Source organism: Panulirus ornatus, chromosome 66 (genome assembly GCF_036320965.1).
Source record: "Panulirus ornatus isolate Po-2019 chromosome 66, ASM3632096v1, whole genome shotgun sequence".
NCBI classification, from domain to species: Eukaryota; Metazoa; Arthropoda; class Malacostraca; order Decapoda; family Palinuridae; genus Panulirus; species Panulirus ornatus.
Genome location: NC_092289.1, coordinates 6365206 through 6384159, shown reverse-complemented (window position 1 = coordinate 6384159; position 18954 = coordinate 6365206). Strand labels below are relative to the sequence as shown.

Sequence of the window (18954 nt, the reverse complement as noted above, 5' to 3'; positions counted from 1 at the left end):
TACTTCTTTATTTTTTATTTGACTCCTTTTATTTTTATACTGTCTTGCTTCCTCGTCCTTTTGTTCGTTATATAGCAAGACGTGATAGCCGTAACACCCTATGTTTGTTCGTTATATGCTAGCAGGACGTGGTAGCCATAACATCATACGTTTTTTCGTTATATAGTAAGACGTGTTAGCTTGATATTTGAACTTGATATATGTGCGTTACACTGTATAGGAGAAGCGCTCTCCTCCCGCAGTCGCCCTCGGGGTCAGCACTTACGTGAGACTTAGAGGAACATTGGTAAATGGCTTTCAGGAAGGGAGGAAAAATGGTGAGTCTTAGCCACCATCACAGGACGCCAGGTGGCCTGTCCTCACCCTGGAATCAATACCACTGGGCCTTCTTGATAGTGATATAACCACAAGACGCCAGGTGGTCTGTCCTCACCCTGGGGTCAATACCAGTTGGCCTCCTTGATCGTATTTTACCCACAAGACGCCAGGAGGTCTGTCTTCTCCCTGGGATCAATACCAGTTGGCCTCCTTGATCGTGTTATAACCACAAGACGCCAGGTGGTCTGTCCTCACCCTGGGGGTCAATACCAGTGGCCCTTCTTGATCGTGTTATAACCACAGGAGGTCTGTCCTCACCCTGGGGTCAATACCAGTTGGCCTCCTTGATCGTGTTATAACCACAGGAGGTCTGTCCTCACCCTGGGGTTAATACCAGCCGCCTTGATCGTATTATACCCACAAGACGCCAGGTGGTCTGTCCTCACCCTGGGATCAATACCAGTGGGCCTCCTTGATCGTGTTATAACCACAAGACGCCAGGTGGTCTGTCCTCACCCTGGGATCACTACCAGTGGCCCTTCTTGATCGTGTTATAACTACAAGACGCCAGGTGGTCTGTCCTCACCGTGGGGATCAATACCAGTGGGCCTTCTCGTGATCATGTTATAACCATATTCATTGATGTAGTCTCTCTGCTTAACTAGGGCGACGCCACAATGAACACGCTAACCTGAACTCCTCGTTTTATGAGGGTTCCACGAGGCGGTGTTGAGCGTCCGTAATGACACGTTATTTTCGTAGATGCTCGAATGATTGTGGGCAGTGAGAGTAGGTCGTGCAAGTAACCCTGGGTCGTGCAGGTAACCATGGATCGTGCAGGTAACTCTGTGTCGTGCAGGTAACCCTGGGTCGTGCAGGTAACCATGGGTCGTGTAGGTAACCCTGGGTCGTGTAGGTAACTCTGTGTCGTGCAAGTAACCATGGATCGTGCAGGTTACCATAGGTCGTGCAGGTAACCCTGGGTCGTGCAAGTAACCATGGATCGTGCAGGTTACCATGGGTCGTGTAGGTAACCCTGTGTCGTGCAGGTAACCATGGGTCGTGCAAGTAACCCTGAGTTGCAGGTTACCATGGGTCGTGCAGGTAACCTTGGGTCGTGCAAGTAACCCTGAGTCTTGCAGGTTACCATGGGTCGTGCAGGTAACCCTCGGTCGTGCAGATTACCATGGGTCGTGCAAATAACCATGAGTCTTGCAGGTTACCATGGGTCGTGCAAGTAACCCTGAGTCTTGCAGGTTACCATGGATCGTGCAGATTACCATGGGTCGTGCAAATAACCATGAGTCTTGCAGGTTACCATGGGTCGTGCAAGTAACCCTGAGTCTTGCAGGTTACCATGGATCGTGCAGATTACCATGGGTCGTGCAAATAACCATGAGTCTTGCAGATTACCATGGGTCGTGCAAGTAACCCTGAGTCTTGCAGATTACCATGGGTCGTGCAAGTAACCCTGGATCGTGCAGGTCACCATGGGTCGTGCAAGTAACCCGGTATCGTGCAGGTAACCATGGGTCGTGCAGGTTATCATGGGTCGTGCTAGTAACCATTACCTACTGTAGAATACCTATGTTAATGTAATTAGATGCGTGTTTAGGGGTTAATTGTAATTTCTTTGTGTTTACCTCGGGTGAACGTGACCTTTGACCTGGGGAAGGTTGTCCTACAGTGTCGTGTGTGTGTGTGTGTGTGTTGTCACATTAGGGCAAGAGGGGGTCCTGTGTCGTTGTCATGCCATCCTTGCCTTTAAGAATCGCCAGCCTAGTGTTGTTAGTGAGGCCTGCCCACGGGAGTGTCTGGTCACCCACCCTAACCCACGACCCACGTAATTGTGTAGCACGTAATTGAATGTAATTGTTCCGTGTCGTGCATGTATTGTTGTGTCCTTTTTTTTTTAGAGAGAGAGAGAGAGAGAGGAGCGATGGATGAGACATTTAGTTGGGTGCTATGATGGCGCTGGGTGTAGCGACGTAGGATGCGGGTTTTACACACACACCACCTCTGTACCTGAGTGTAGAGTCTTTAGTATTTAACCATTGCACACATGGCCTTCCTTTCACGCCACACGCCTCACCGAGTTCGGGTCAGGTGTGACCACGACACGCCTAGCCTGCCGATCGTAGTTGTTATGTATGTAGAGTGGGATCTACAGAGTCGGGAGGTCGGCGCGAATGATCATGGGTGGTTGTACCGCCTGGTGTGCTGGTGTTGGGAGTACTGTGTATGTGTGTGTGTGTGAGGTAAGTGTCGCGTAGTGTTTAGGGGTCGTGTGTAGGTGTCCAGGAACGTTGTTCGTGTGGGAGGTTAGCTAGCATTGCTACCACACCACCGCTACGAGGCAGGCTCCTTCCATTACTTTTTTTTTCCCCCCTTCAGCTTGACTGATTATCGTATTTCATCTGCCTCTCCCTCTTCTGGTACGTTTTTTTTTTTTTTTTCTTAAAAAAAAGACAGCCAAGCCCCTGGTGGTATAGCAAGGCAAAGCGTAGATCACTCGAGTGTAACGGATATACCAAATACCACTTTAGAACAGGTAGCCAAACTTCGCATATAATCAGTGTAAACAAGCGAATAAACATATTGTGGAGCTCCTGATTAACATTGATAGTATAAACAAAGGCTGGCACGCATTCTACTCTGTAAATGTACACACATGCAACTTCCCAACTCCATGTTGACATAGGCGGAACTTTATTGCTGGGGAAGAGACACGACACTTTTCCACGACTTGAATTGTGCATTTTGCAATTCTGGCTTTGAGTTATTTTTCACAAAAAGTGTCGGAGACAAAATATTTGCGGTAGACTTGAAAATTAGATCTGCTAAAGTTCTGTAACACAGAAAATACAAATTGGTGTCAAATAGTCCCGTGTATGGCGAAGAGAACGTTCCATCTTATTGCAGACATAGAGAGGTACGTGAAGTATATATATATATATATATATATATATATATATATATATATATATATATATATGGTCAGATGTTTTGCAGATGATAGGAGAGGAAAACACAAAGATCAGAAACCCAAGAGAAAGCGGTGGGAAGGGAACCAGATGGAATTAAATGATGCGAAATAAGAACGGGTCGTGAAATTCTCCTCAACCTGTGAGTGTTCGTCCTAGAAACGAGGCATTTCGAGGGAAGTAATGGAGTAAGGATAATGTACGAGACTTGTGAGTTATCACACATGTATATTGCTTTGTTGTTTGGTCACCATTCAAACAAATGACAAGAAACAAGATAGTACAGTACTGTGCCTGGAGAAATAAGAAACAAGATAATACAGTACTGTGCCTGGAGAAATAAGAAACACACATGGAGCAACTACAGATATATTTAAAAGGAAACTGTGTTTAAGGACAGTCCATGAAGAACCTTGGATTGACATCTGTGTAAGCTTGATGCGTGGCGGTGCACAGCAGGCAAGCCGCATGCAAGTGTGCGTACGCGCTTGGTCTGCCATACAAGCAAAACTCTTCTCTCTCTCTCTCTCTCTCTCTCTCTCTCTCTGGGTATTTTGCTCCTTATGACAGCGTTGCCAGTACAAGAATTTGGCTCGTCCGTTAGATGTGAGGGTATTATGATGGTGAGCCATATGGTCAGTTGGAACATTTTGTATAACTCAAGACGTATATGAGAACGGAAATAGTTGGGGATTTGGAGGTAACGTCTTGCGTCAATGGTTTACATAAACCGTGTTTCGTCCCAGACTGGTGTTATGGATGGCTGGATCTGAAGGGATGGGTAAAGCGTCGTCCCTTTGACAACAACCACCACTTAACTCTGTTCTGTGGGTATAATCTTTGTTGATTTATATATATATCCACCCCAGGACCAGTTTCTGTGGAAGAGTCCCTGCGTTACCCACGATCTTTCTATAGGTTCCTGCAGCCTAAGGCTGCGCTCCTGCCAGTAGGAGGGATATGTGGACTGCTTTGGATTAATAAGCTCTTTGACGAGAGTACTCGCTATGTTGTGCCAATAGGTGGAGAGAGGAGTGAGTGGTTCCAGGTGAAGGTTAGTCTGCGGCAGCGGGGTGTTTAATTTGCTAATGAGTGGAATGGTAAATGTGGCAGCGGGGTGAGTGTTTAATTTGCTAATGAGTGGGATGGTAAATGTAAGGGTCTTGGAGTGAGGGGCAGGTATGCTGTCTGTAGAAGGGGAGGGGGGACCTGGAAAGTGTGTCACTTGTTTGCTGATGATACGGCACTGGTGGCAAATTTGATTGAGAAGCAGCAGAAGTTGGTGTCTGATTTTAGGAGATTGTATGAAGGGAGAAAGTTTGGATTAGATGTGAATAAGAACAAGATGATAAAGTTGACCAGTGGAGGGAGACATTAGTTAAGGTGTGTGTTTGAACGGGGAAAAGTTGTGAGCGTGGGATGTTCTAGAAACCCGAGAGTGGACATGGCAACGGATGGAACCACGGAAGCGACTGTGAGTCATAATAGAGTGACTGAGGGAGTGAAGGCTCAGGGAGCATTGGGAAATGAGTAGAGGGCGCGAGACTGCACTCGAGGAGGGCGATGAATGGGTATGGTTGAAGATACAGTCGTCCCAAAGGTATTGTATAGATGCAAGGCAAGGGTTATAGCTGGGAATATAGTGAGGAAGGTGGGTACGTTGGAAATTAAATGATTCCGAGCAGTATGTGGTGAGGGAAGGGTCGAATCAAGTAAGAATTGATAAGGTAAAGTGGAGGTGGTGTAAATAAGAAGAGTTTGCTCGAGAGAACTGAGGAATGTATGCTGAAATGGTTTGGACGTATGGATACAGAGAATGAGGAAGGAATGGTTGACGAAGTGAATGTGTCTGAGGTGGATGGGACAAGTATGGTTGACGTAATTAGAGGTGGGAGGATGGAGTAAAAAAGATTTTGAGTGTTTGTAGCCTGAGCATGAATGCGGGCACGAAATACAGTGAATTGGCATACAGGGGTAGACGTGCTTCCAATGGACTGAATCATGGCATGTAAACCAGCCAGGGGAAACCACAGAAACGTCTTTGGGGGCTGTATTTGCGGTGCATTACATATGTATGTTCGCAAATGGGGGCCGTTCATTCTTTACTTGGCGCTACCATGCTCACGGGGGAAATGACGAGCAGGTATGAAATAATGTGTGTGTGTGTGTGTGTGTGTGTGTGTGTGTAATCGTAACTGTGTTTGTACTGTTACCGATCGTCGCTTGCAAGTGGGTTACATCGCTAGTTAAGTCACACTTTATGAACCATCTTCCCACAACGCCATCAATCCTAGTGAGATCTTAACTCAGAAATCTCTATCTCTCTCTCTCTCTCTCTCTCTCTCTCTCTCTCTCTCTCTCTCTCTCTCTCTCTCTCTCTCTCTCTCTCTCTCTCTCGTGTGTGTGTGTGTGTGTGTATATATATATATATATATATATATATATATATATATATATATATATATATATATATATATATATGTATACAGACACACACCATCCTCGAGATGAACTCGCCAGACACTTATGTTTGGACGAATCCTTCCGACAGCTTCTGATAATTATGCCTCCGTTTTTCCAGAAGATAATATATCTGTATGGCCTGTATGTGTTTTGTGTTGGTCATGTAGATGGTTATTGTTTCCCTTAGTACAACCGCAAAGCGAGATCATGTATGGATTATGATTATCTGTGGACGGACGTTGAAGCAACTGGACCTCAGACGTTTGGACAACTTCCCGCCACACCCTTAGGGAGTTTAGCGCACGATTAGGGAGTAAAGTCGTGTTTTCCATCTTGATATGCAAGATCCATGGGAATACGTTAAGTAGTGTTTCGGGCACAGTAGATGCTGACACAGTCGCCCACAGCTGATCTGGTACACCTCATGGGAACCCGAGACTCTTGGCGGACCAGAAGTTAGCCATGTAGGGCGCATGGTGACCAGAGACACCTTGATGAACCACAGCGATGCTCTGGTAAAGCACATGGATCAGTACTCCTCTGGCATACTACGTGGTTGCCCAGGACACCTAGGAACTGCTGTCCCCTCCCCCCGCCCACAGAACACCACAGCATTTCCCTTCACTCATGTCGTGCGTTTACAGTATTACTATTACACGTATTTTTAAGTCGTGCGATACAGTATCATGGTGACACGTGTTGTTTCATTTTGTTAAGGGGACTAAAGTACAAATAAGGTGCTGGTGTTGATAGTGGTTAGGGAGGAGGAGGGTTTTTAGCGGATGGGCGGCGCCCTTGATGTAACGCCGAGCCTTCGGCTGCTTTATCGCATTTATCGCCACTGGTCCTCCCACCTTGACCCTGTCCTGGCTGACGTGCGCGATAATGATGTGGCTGATGAATGAATTGTTATCATGAGTGAAATAACTCGTTCACCATTGGGGTTAAATCTGTTGTAATAATGATGTCTAATTTTCTTAGGGTTTAAGCAATTTCCAGTTGTATTTAAACAATTTCTAGTGATATTGATATTTCAGGACAGGGATTCGTGTAAGAAAATACTCGCCAAGTTCATTTTAAGGGCATTTATTTCCAACTGTTCCAAAGGAAGCGACAAAATAGATCTGTTTTCAAAATTCATGAAAAAATATAGAAAAAAAAGGAGGTTCACCTTTAAAGATGTGGAGCACCCTTTTGAATATTAAAGAAGGAAATGTGTTTGTGATTAGAAAAACACCTTTATATTGATTGGAATGGGAAGTACTAAGATAGTAATGTAAGTCAGAAAGACAGGTAATACATGAAATCAGAACGTAGGCCTTATGAAATGTAGAACAATTTTTATCATTAATAAGGAGACATTTCTGGTGGTAAATTGAGAGGAACATGCTGTAATCAGTAGAAGTATTTCTAGTTACAATTTGGGTCAGGTATGTACATTGTTGGGGAGAAACATTTGTCATGTGTAAGGTAACTGAAGCATTTAACAGATATGGTTTTTGTGATGCTGATTGGGTTTTACTGGATTGGCAACTTATGTGCAGGTTGCAAGCAGATTTTTATATAATCTGCACTCATTCACTATGATGTACATCATTTCAAATTACAATAATTTCTCATACATATTTTGGGTTTCATGTTGAGCACTGTTAAAGAATTTTCAAGTTGTGATTGGATTCAAGTTATTGTTTTATAAGGAAAGATATTGGTAGTTTTGTTTCTAGATTGTTATTGAAAATTTTGTATGATTATGATGTGAATTGTATGTATCCAAGGATTTGTAATAACTTTGATTATGTTTTGATCCACAGAAGCTGTAGATGGTTCTCGTCGAAGCCTACGTAGTGTCAGTTTAGAGAACAATCTCTCGGAAGTCACCAATGTAAGTATGAATATACATTAGTATGAATATACATTAAATCCATCCTTAATCTTATCTTGTTTACTTCCTTTATCATTTGGTGAAAGATGTTCAAGACCTTAGACTTCTTTTTTTTTTTTACTGTGTTTTTATGCTAATTTTTTATGATGGTTGCACAGTTGTCTGAGTGGTTTATGGTAAACTTCAGTACTTATACTGTACTTTTGTTTTCAGTGTACTGTGATATAGATATAGCACGTCAACCCTGGTATACCACATCGATCCAATTCACTCTATTCCTTGCCCGCCTTTCACCCTCCTGCATGTTCAGGCCCCGATCACTCAAAATCTTTTTCACTCCATCATTCCACCTCCAATTTGGTCTCCCACTTCTCCTTGTTCCCTCCGCCTCCGACACATATATCCTCTTGGTCAATCTTTCCTCACTCATTCTCTCCATGTGCCCAAACCATTTCAAAACACCCTCTTCTGCTCTCTCACCCATGCTCTTTTTATTTCCACACATCTCTCTTACCCTTACATTACTTACTCGATCAAGTTTACCTCACACCACACATTGTCCTCAAACATCTCATTTCCAGCACATCCACCCTCCTGCGCACAACTCTATTCATAGCCCACGCCTCGCAACCATACAACATTGTTGGAACCACTATTCCTTCAAACATACCCATTTTTGCTTTCCGAGATAATGTTCTCGACTTCCACACATTCTTCAAGGCTCCCAGGATTTTCGCCCCCTCCCCCACCCTATGATTCACTTCCGCTTCCATGGTTCCATCCGCTGCCAGATCCACTCCCAGATATCTAAAACACTTCACTTCCTCCAGTTTTTCTCCATTCAAACTTACCTCCCAATTGACTTGACCCTCAACCCTACTGTACCTAATAACCTTGCTCTTATTCACATTTCCTCTTAACTTTCTTCTTTCACACACTTTACCAAACTCAGTCACCAGCTTCTGCAGTTTCTCACATGAATCAGCCACCAGCGCTGTATCATCAGCGAACAACAACTGACTCACTTCCCAAGCTCTCTCATCCACAACAGACTTCATACTTGCCCCTCTTTCCAAAACTCTTGCATTCACCTCCCTAACAACCCCATCCATAAACAAATTAAACAACCATGGAGACATCACACACCCCTGCCGCAAACCTACATTCACTGAGAACCAATCACTTTCCTCTCTTCCTACACGTACACATGCCTTACATCCTCGATAAAAACTTTTCACTGCTTCGAACAACTTGCCTCCCACACCATATATTCTTAATACCTTCCACAGAGCATCTCTATCAACTCTTTCATATGCCTTCTCCAGATCCATAAATGCTACATACAAATCCATTTGCTTTTCTAAGTATTTCTCACATACATTCTTCAAAGCAAACACCTGATCCACACATCCTCTACCACTTCTGAAACCACACTGCTCTTCCCCAATCTGATGCTCTGTACATGCCTTCACCCTCTCAATCAATACCCTCCCATATAATTTACCAGGAATACTCAACAGACTTATACCTCTGTAATTCGAGCACTCACTCTTATCCCCTTTGCCTTTGTACAATGGCACTATGCACGCATTCCACCAATCCTCAGGCCCCTCACCATGAGTCATACATACATTAAATAACCTTACCAACCAGTCAACAATACAGTCACCCCCTTTTTTAATACATTCCACTGCAACACCATCCAAACCTGCTGCCTTGCCGGCTTTCATCTTCTGCAAAGCTTTTACTACCTCTTCTCTGTTTACCAAATCATTTTCCCTAACCCTCTCACTTTGCACACCACCTCGACCAAAACACCCTATATCTGCCACTCTATCATCAAACACATTCAACAAACCTTCAAAATACTCACTCCATCTCCCTCTCACATCACCACTACTTGCTATCACCTCCCCATTAGCGCCCTTCACTGAAGTTCCCATTTGCTCCCTTGTCTTACGCACTTTATTTACCTCCTTCCAGAACATCTTTTTATTCTCCCTAAAATTTAATGATACTCTCTCACCCCAACTCTCATTTGCCCTCTTTTTCACCTCTTGCACCTTTCTCTTGACCTCCTGTCTCTCTTTTATTCATCTCCCACTCAATTGCATTTTTTCCCTGCAAAAATCGTCCAAATGCCTCTCTCTTCTCTTTCACTAATAATCTTACTTCTTCATCCCACCACTCACTACCTTTTCTAATCAACCCACCTCCCACTCTTCTCATGCCACAAGCATCTTTTGCGCAATCCATCACTGATTCCCTAAATACATCCCATTCCTCCCCCACTCCCCTTACTTCCATTGTTCTCACCTTTTTCCATTCTGTACTCAGTCTCTCCTGGTACTTCCTCACACAAGTCTCCTTCCCAAGCTCACTTACTCTCACCACCCTCTTCACCCCAACATTCACTCTTCTTTTCTGAAAACCCATACAAATCTTCACCTTAGCCTCCACAAGATAATGATCAGACATCCCTCCAGTTGCACCTCTCAGCACATTAACATCCAAAAGTCTCTCTTTTGCACGCCTGTCAATTAACACATAATCCAATAACGCTCTCTGGCCATCTCTCCTACTTACATACATATACTTGCTTTTTAAACCAGGTATTCCCAATCACCAGTCCTTTTTCAGCACATAAATCTACAAGCTCTTCACCATTTCCATTTACAACACTGAACACCCCATGTATACCAATTATTCCCTCAACTGCCACATTACTCACCTTTGCATTCAAATCACCCATCACTATAACCCGGTCTTGTGCATCAAAACCAGTAACACACTCATTCAGCTGCTCCCAAAACACTTGCCTCTCATGATCTTTCTTCTCATGCCCAGGTGCATATGCACCAATAATCACCCATCTCTCTCCATCAACTTTCAGTTTTACCCATATTAATCTAGAATTTACTTTCTTACATTCTATCACATACTCCCACAACTCCTGTTTCAGGAGTACTGCTACTCCTTCCCTTGCTCTTGTCCTCTCACTAACCCCCGACTTTACTCCCAAGACATTCCCAAACCACTCTTCCCCTTTACCCTTGAGCTTCGTTTCACTCAGAGCCAAAACATCCAGGTTCCTCTCCTCAAACATACTACCTATCTCTCCTTTTTTCACATCTTGGTTACATCCACACACATTTAGACACCCCAATCTGAGTCTACGAGGAGGATGAGCACTCCCTGCGTGACTCCTTCTGTTTCCCATTTTTAGAAAGTTGAAATACAAGGAGGGGAGGATTTCTGGCCCCCCGCTCCCGTCCCCTCTCTATATATGGACAGGTGTGTGTGTGTGTATTTTTTCCCCTATCCTGAAATAGAGAGATAGCACCAAGAATAGATGAAGAAATGACCTCATTGCTCGGACCCACTTTCTAGTTGTCATGTTAAATACTTCAAAGCCTGAGCCTCTTATCCACATCCAACCCCCATGGGCTTTTCCGTACTTTCTCCCAGCTGGTTCATATGCCCTCTTTCAGCCCTTTAACTGCATGTCATCCCCTGTAAACCACATACTCCAATTTGCTGTATCCCTTGCACACCTCACACCCTCCAGCAAGTCCAGGCCCCAAGTCTTCAATGTATCTTTCATTTTATCTTTCCACCTCCTCCTTGGTTTGTTTCTTTTCCTTGTTCCTTCCTTTTTTGAAGTTCATACTCTTTTAGTAATCCTTTCTTCACTCATCCTCTCCATATGTCTAGACCTTTACAACACACACACACACACACACACACCTGTCCTTGGTGTAGAGTTAGCGTTGCTGATCATTATACATACACTGGCTGCCTGCGATCAGACATGCATAGTTTCAAATCCTGGTCACTGAAGCTGGTCCCCAGGCCACCCAGCTGTTCATCCTCCCCAAGGAGCTTGTCTATAGAATGGGTAACTGGCATATGCTAGGATATGTATGTGTGTCTGCATACATGGATAGAGTAAAGACATGGTACATATATGCAAGGCTAAGAAGATGGGGCAGAATCAGTGTAAAGTTCTCTCTCTCTAAAACACAAATAGTAATCATGGGCACAGTTCTATGCGAGATTTAATTAGAGAGCAGCCAGTGGAAAAAGCGTGAAATTAAGTAAGAAACCTGTAAATAAGGATGTAAAGAAGTTCTTTTATAGTACAAGAGTGGTGGTGGAATGGAACAAATTGACTGAGGACATGGTTAATGCAGACAGAATATACAAATTTAAGAGGTTGTGTGATAGTACAGTGCTCAAAAAAATGGAGCCCATGAGTATAAAACTCCCTTCCCATACAGTACAAATATGTATAGATAATGTATATAGATATGTATAAATGATGGAACATATATTATTGGAAATTACAACATGCTTGTATAGAAATGTGTATTTATTATGCCACTAGGAGGGATGCATCAAATGGCTGGCAGTGTTTCAGCTTGAACATTTACTCGTTATCATGAGAACATGAGACACGTAACGTGTTACTATAGTGGTATGTACATATCCATTTATTTTTATGAGGCTCGTGCACCACTTTAATCACATCCACCAGCTGGAATAACAGGTCATAAAGTGTTGTGATGTATGCATCTATGTGCATAGAGTGCAGGGCAGTTTAGTAAGTGCTTAATATCTTCATTATTGTAATTGCATCATGGGCATGAAGGGTTTTGAGATATCTTGAAACTGTGTTTGTAGTGTAGTAGAGATGGGTGATGTCCAGAGCATAGACAGGAGTGTGTGACTCATTTTGGAGGAATGTGTTATGAAGTATGCATATGTCTGGTGGGTTGAAGTTTAAGACTGTGTTGGAAGGTCAGATGCCTAGTGCTTCTTGGGTTATGTCAGTGTTATTGTTTTGTCTGTGATATATTTGATGGGAGTGGTGGGATCTGAGTAGAAGTTACTGAAGTGAGTGGTAGGGGTAAGCTTTCTATTTCTGCTTGGAGGTTGGTGGTTTGTTGTAGAGTGGTTTGGTTGGAAGGGGTCTAGTACTGTTGCATAAATAACTATATTTGATTTTTTTTTGTCATTCATGTTCATTGTTACCCATGATGGTGAGATAATGCCAGGAACAGATGAAGATGTAGCCTCAATCACTCATGTCTGTTCTCTGCAGTCCTGTGTATTTCACCTAAACATAACCCCTCTCCACAGCAAGGCTCCACAGACCTTTGTGTGGTTTCCCCATGGCTTCTTCATATGACTATGTTCTGTCCATTTACAGCATTTCACCCACTGTATACCACATCATTCAAATTGACTCTGTTCTGTGCACATATTATAACCTCCTGCATGTTCAGTCCCCAAACACTCAAAACCTTAAAATTTCCTTCCAGCCTTCCATCTCCAATTTGGTCTCCTCCTCATCTCCACTTCTAACCCATGAATCCTCTTTTTCAACCTTTCCTCACTCATTTTGTCCATATGTCCAAACAAGTTTCAGCACTCTCACTTCAGTTGTCTTATCCGTGCTCCTTTTATTGCCGCAAATCATTCTTATTCTCGTTTCTTAATCAACCAACCTAATGACACACATTTTCCTCAAACATTTCATATCCAGCACATTCATCCACTTTTATACATTCTCATCTAGATACAGACCAAGCCTCACATGATACAATTGTTGGGACTACTGTTCTTTCAAACGTGCACATCTTTGCCCTCACAGATATTAACTCCTCTTTCCAGTGGAAAGAAAAAATTTAAAATTAAAAAGCGCTGCATTGATGGCACAATATATAGAGTAGTCATAGGCAGTAGATCAGAGGTAAAATGGTTATAGGAAGAGGAAAAATAGAAGGGAGGAAGAGAATTCTACAACTTAGCTATTCGAGGGAAGGAGGTACTGTTTTGTGTTGGTTAGTCCTTAAGTGGCTTGTTTCAACATGGAAATTGGCATGTAGTGGCCAGACATGTGCCACAGGGACACAGGCAGACAGCTTATAAGTGCAGTGGCCACAATAATACCTTTAGAACAGAGAGAGCAGCAACATCATGGTGTGCAGAAACGAATGGGTTAAGAGATGAGATATGTTCAGAATTAATGAGATAGAAAACCATTTGATTCCACTCTGAATAATTGAAAGATGGGTAAATTACCATCCCAGATATTACAGCACATGCGACCCATGTAAATGAGTAATAGCTCCTCACAAGAAAGAAATTAAGGAACCTGTACAGCACCCAGAAATTTGGAGAAGCAGACTATGTAATGGTTATGTGGGGTTTCCAGAATAGAATGGAGAATGTGGTAATGCCAGACAGATTAATGTTAATATGAGATTGAATTGTGGTGTCTTAGATTGAACAGAGGGAAATGAATGACTCTCAGAAAGAGAGAGAAATTGCATGCATTTTAGCGCAACTGAATTTGCTGATTCCCCATTCCGAAGTGTGTCACATATCTATATTGAGAGAGGAAATATGTTCAGTATGAAAATAGAATGAGTATTAGGAGGATGAGAGGAGGAAAAGTAAGTTGAGATTTGTGAAATGTAATTATTGATATGAAATTGAAAAGGTTTAGAAGTTATGGAGAGATCATGTGTGGGAAAAGGAGAATAAACAATAGGAAAGAACCTGAGATGAGACCACTGTTAATAGCTGTGTAAGTGGATGCTATCTTTCCTTCCACACAGTACTCTTATTGCGTACAATTTCCCCCCATTCTTCACTTTAGTTTGACTAGGTTTCAAGGGAGAATTCTTTCTCAGTATCAGGATAGACTTTTTGCTGACTGGAAAAACCACAGCTTCCTTGATGGGATGTAGTTCTAAAGCCCTGTGGTATTTCAAAAACTTCATTAGCCTAACCACCATTTGCAGTAGATATTTACACATCATCAGGGATGTTCTGGATGAGATACAAAATTCCACTGAGAGTTTAGAGTTCCATAAACAGAGAGGAGGTAATATTAAGGGGGAGCTGCCTATGGTAAGTTACCCCTAGTTCAAGGGAGCATGAAACCATATATTAAGGGGGAGCTGCCTCTGGTGAAACACCCCCAGTTCAAGGGGACATGAAACCATAAGCTGTATTTAATTAACAAGGGGATTCAGTAATACTGGGATAATTGAAAAGGGGATTCAGTAAAACTGAGATACTTTGTCATGGCTTATGTTGATAGGCATATTTTCTTTTGTGTAAGTGATAGTTGCCTGTAGCTCATTACTGTCATTTCAGGTTGGAGAAAATATAGTAACCACTCCACTGAGACCTATTCTCAAGCCTCAGGCGTTTACTGATCCTGGCTCTCTAAGAGACTCGTGTGATACGACAGATGTCAGCTACAAGGCCCCATCTTACTTGGGAATATCTTGTGCAGTTAATGGTTACAGTCGTCTTAACAGGTGAGAATGCATTTCATTAAATGTTCTAATGAAGTAATGGTTTAGTTATATATGTGATTATTTAGATTTTTTTTTAAATCTTAGCGAAATCATCATTCTTTTCTAGTAACAGTAGTGTAAAGGAAATACATACCCAAAACATTCACACACCAGCAAGAAATAGGAAGTATTTACTGAAGCAATGCCAGACAAACACAGTTTCTGACCTGTAGTCTCTTCTGGTGGACACAGCTTATCTGGGCTAAAGCCTGGACTTTTACTGTTGGTGGAGCTAGCTCACCATGGCTGATCACATAGCCCAAATGCTGCACCTTAGCTTTCACAGATTCACATTTGTCCCTTTTGAGAACAAAGTTAGCTTCACCCAAGACAGTCAAAAGGTTGTCAGGTCTTTGTAAATGTTTGTCCCAACTCTGACTGTATAAACCAATATCATCCAAATAAAATAAACAACCAGGCAAGTCTCTGATGAGAATGTTCATAAGTTGCTGAAATGTGGCATGGGCATTTTTCATGCCAAAAGGCACCACTTTACACTTATATGTCTGTCCCAACACTACAAAAGCACTGATATCCTGTGCTCTCTCAGTTGATTTAATTTGCCAGTACTGTTTCTTGAGGTCAAGTTTTGTCAGTTAGTGAGCATTGCCACCACAGTCTGTGGAATCTTCCTCATGTGGAAGGGGGTAACTGTCAGTCCTTTTCACCTCATTAATGTGGCAGTAGTCGATACAGAACCAATAGGTCCTGTCAGGCTTGGGTACAAGGGTCACAGGTGAGCTCCACTCTGACTGACACAGTTCAATCAAGTCACGCTCCAACATGTAGTGCAGCTCTTTTTGAAGGATCGTTGCTTGTTGTGGAATCACCTGGTAAGGAGCTTGTTTAATTGGCCAGGCATCTTCCACATAAATCATGACTTGTCTGTGGGGGGGTCTGTCCAGGTGTGCTTTGGAAAACCTCAGGATGTTTTGTCAGCAGGATAGACATCTGCAAACATTGCTCCTCCGTCAGGTGCAAGAGTTTCGCCTCCCACTCCCTGTCCATGTCTCTGTCAGGTCTCCAGGGCACCTGTAGCTGGATCGTCATCCTTGTCACACACGGTTCCTGCTGGACATTCAGTCATGCAGACCAGCACACTGCTTGAGAGGGAGAGGATCATGAATGAAATATGGTTTAACATGTTGATGTGGCATAAGCTCTGCCCTTTTCTCCTGTCATGAGTCAAGGCAAGGTGATTTAAGTCTCTTACCCTCCGAATAATGGTGTATGGAGCCTGAAAACAGGTGCAAGCAGTTATCCTGGTTGGGGTAATAGAAGCATCACCTTATCACCTGTCTCAAAACTCTTCAATCAAGACCGCTTGTCAATCAGCCCTTCATTTGTGCCTAGGTCCCTCTTAAATTCTCCTGAGTTGCTTCCCTGATTACACCTCTTTGGATAGTTGAAACTTTGTGAAGAAACTAAGCAGTTCCTGGACAATAGCTTTTGCATTCATGTTTCTTAAAGGTATTGCTTCGGGATATCTTGTGACCATATCAATGTTAATTAAGATATAACAGTTACTAGATGAGGTTCTTGGCAAGGGGGCCCCTCAATGTCAATTATAGCACGGTGGAACGAAGCTTAAACTGAGGGAGCAGGCCAGTATACATTCCGACACACTCTGTCCAGGATCTTTCTCACCCCTGAGTGACCCCTGCAGAGCTTGAGTCATTGCAAGTTTCAAAATCTCCTTTCTGTAGGTATGTGGCACCGCTATCTGGTGGACTGTCTGCCACTCTTTGTCTTCCCCATTACATGACACCAGACACCATTTCCTCATTAGCAACCCATCTTGAATATAATAACCATCAGCAGATTCTTCAGCCAATTTGAACAGTCTCTTAAATTCTGGTTTGGCCTTTTATGATTACTTCAGAATCTGCTGAGACAAATCATCATTCTCACCCTCTAACCCATGTTCGAATTCCTTACCAGCAGAGAAGTATCACACAGCTCCACCTCACTGGTTTCATCCTCAAAGGGTGTTTTCAGTCTCTCCATGTCAACCTGTCTCCTCGTGCACACAGTCTGCCTTACTAGCTGTCATGGACCTGGTAACTGCACACACTGGGAATACCTCTGGTATCTCTTCTTCAAGTTGCTTTGTCTCTGTGGACTCCCCCGGTCTCACAGAAAACATTGGCACCATACTCATTTTTCCTTCCATTGGGTCATTGCCTAATACAGAGTTCACTCCCGAGACAGGCAACTTATCCACAATCTCCACAAGAGCAGGTGCCGTGAATAGATGTTTCCACACACACAGTAGCTAGTGGAGCTTCCTTGAGGCTCTACAGCCCGTCTAACAAGACTCATTTTTCAAACTCTTCCAGAGGCATCAAACCCTCTTAACATCAGAGACTGCAGCACAGTCTGCAATACAGTCACCTCTTTTCTTTCTCCACAGCTACCGACATAACCCTTAGACAGGAATGCATTGTAGTTCCCCCTAAACGGATCCTCTTCTACAGACACACTGTCACCCTTGCAGCTCTCACTATCACTAATATGAAAAGGGTTAGTCTCAATTACAACATTAGGTGGCTCCAAAGTTGAGACAAGATTGACCAACTTACCTTTCGCAAGAGGGGGTTTTGAAATGTTAGGACATATGGAGAGAATGAAAGAGGAAAGGTTGATAAAGAGGATATATGTGTCAGAAGTGGAGGGAACAAGAAGTGGGAGACCAAGTTGGAGGTGGAAGAATGGAGTGTAAAAGATTTTGAGCAATTAGAGCCTGAACATGGAGGAGAGTGAGATGCATGCAAGGAATAGAGTGAATTGAAGCGATGAAGTATACTGGGGTCGATGTGCTGTCAATGGACTGAACCAGGCATGTGAAACATATGGGGTAAACCATGGAAAGTTCTCTGGGGCCTGGATATGGATAGGGAGCTGTGGTTCCGGTGCATCACACATGACAGCTAGAGACTAAGTGTGAACAAATATGGCCTTTTTTGTCTTGATTTCGTGGCGCTACTTTGCTGATGCAGGGGGTGTCGGGTTGTTGCTGGGAGTGGATGAAGGTAAGCGAGTATGAATATGTACGTGGGTATACGTATATGTATATGGCTGTGTATGTTCATGTATATGTAGTTATATGTGTTGATAATTACAAGTACGTGTATGGGCGAGTATGTATATATGTGTGTATATGAGTGGATGGGTCTTTCTTCGTCTGCGTACTGGTGCTACCTCGCTAACATGAGAAATGGCAATCAAGTATAGTAATGATAAATAATTAGAATTATTAAGTTCCAACTATCACCATTACAGTAATCTAATTTAAGTTTATGAAAGTTTAAATGATCCTATCTTGCAGGTATGACTCATCACTACGGGATGGTTTTCGCTCAAGAGATGCTAGCCCAGCTCGTCTAGCATTCAGCAGAAGTAGAGATTCTAGTCCTATGCGGCCAGAGTGGAAAGTATTTGATCCTCGTTCAAAGGTAAAAGCTAGGAAGTTTCATTCATGCACACATGAAACTTGGCATATCATTGGGGTTAAGGATTTATTGGTATTCTAAGATTTGTGAGGGAAAGGATCACAGATGTAATGAAATGAAATGAGGTGGCAATCCTAGATTTAGGTTATATATGCATTATGCATTGCTAATGTGAGACTGTGGCAAGCCTTTTAATGTTAAACAGTGGGGAAAGGCCAAAGGAAAAGGGTTTGTATATTTTTAATTCTGAATAAATACTAGAATGGAAAAGTATTGAATGTGAGGGCTGAATAGATTCAGAGGTGGTTCAGTATGAAGAGAAGAAATCTGTGTTAAGTGAAAACTAAAGCTGGTATTTCTTTTGTTGTTTTGGTTATTTACATTAGTGTGTCACATGTACTGAAACTGACTAAACCAGGACAGGAAATGATCAACACCAACCAAATTTGGTACATTAGCGAAGTATATTTATACTGACC

The 18954-nt window shown here is 42.9% G+C and overlaps 1 protein-coding gene across 1 annotated transcript in view; it reads left to right on the top strand.

Annotated features, from left to right (window-relative positions):
- Window positions 1-18954, top strand: part of LOC139746926 (uncharacterized) — a 210077-nt gene that overhangs the window by 165377 nt on the left and 25746 nt on the right. The window contains 3 exon segments of the mRNA XM_071658611.1: window positions 7577-7647; window positions 14818-14984; window positions 18352-18478. Of these exon segments, the coding sequence (XP_071514712.1) occupies window positions 7577-7647; window positions 14818-14984; window positions 18352-18478 (365 nt within the window).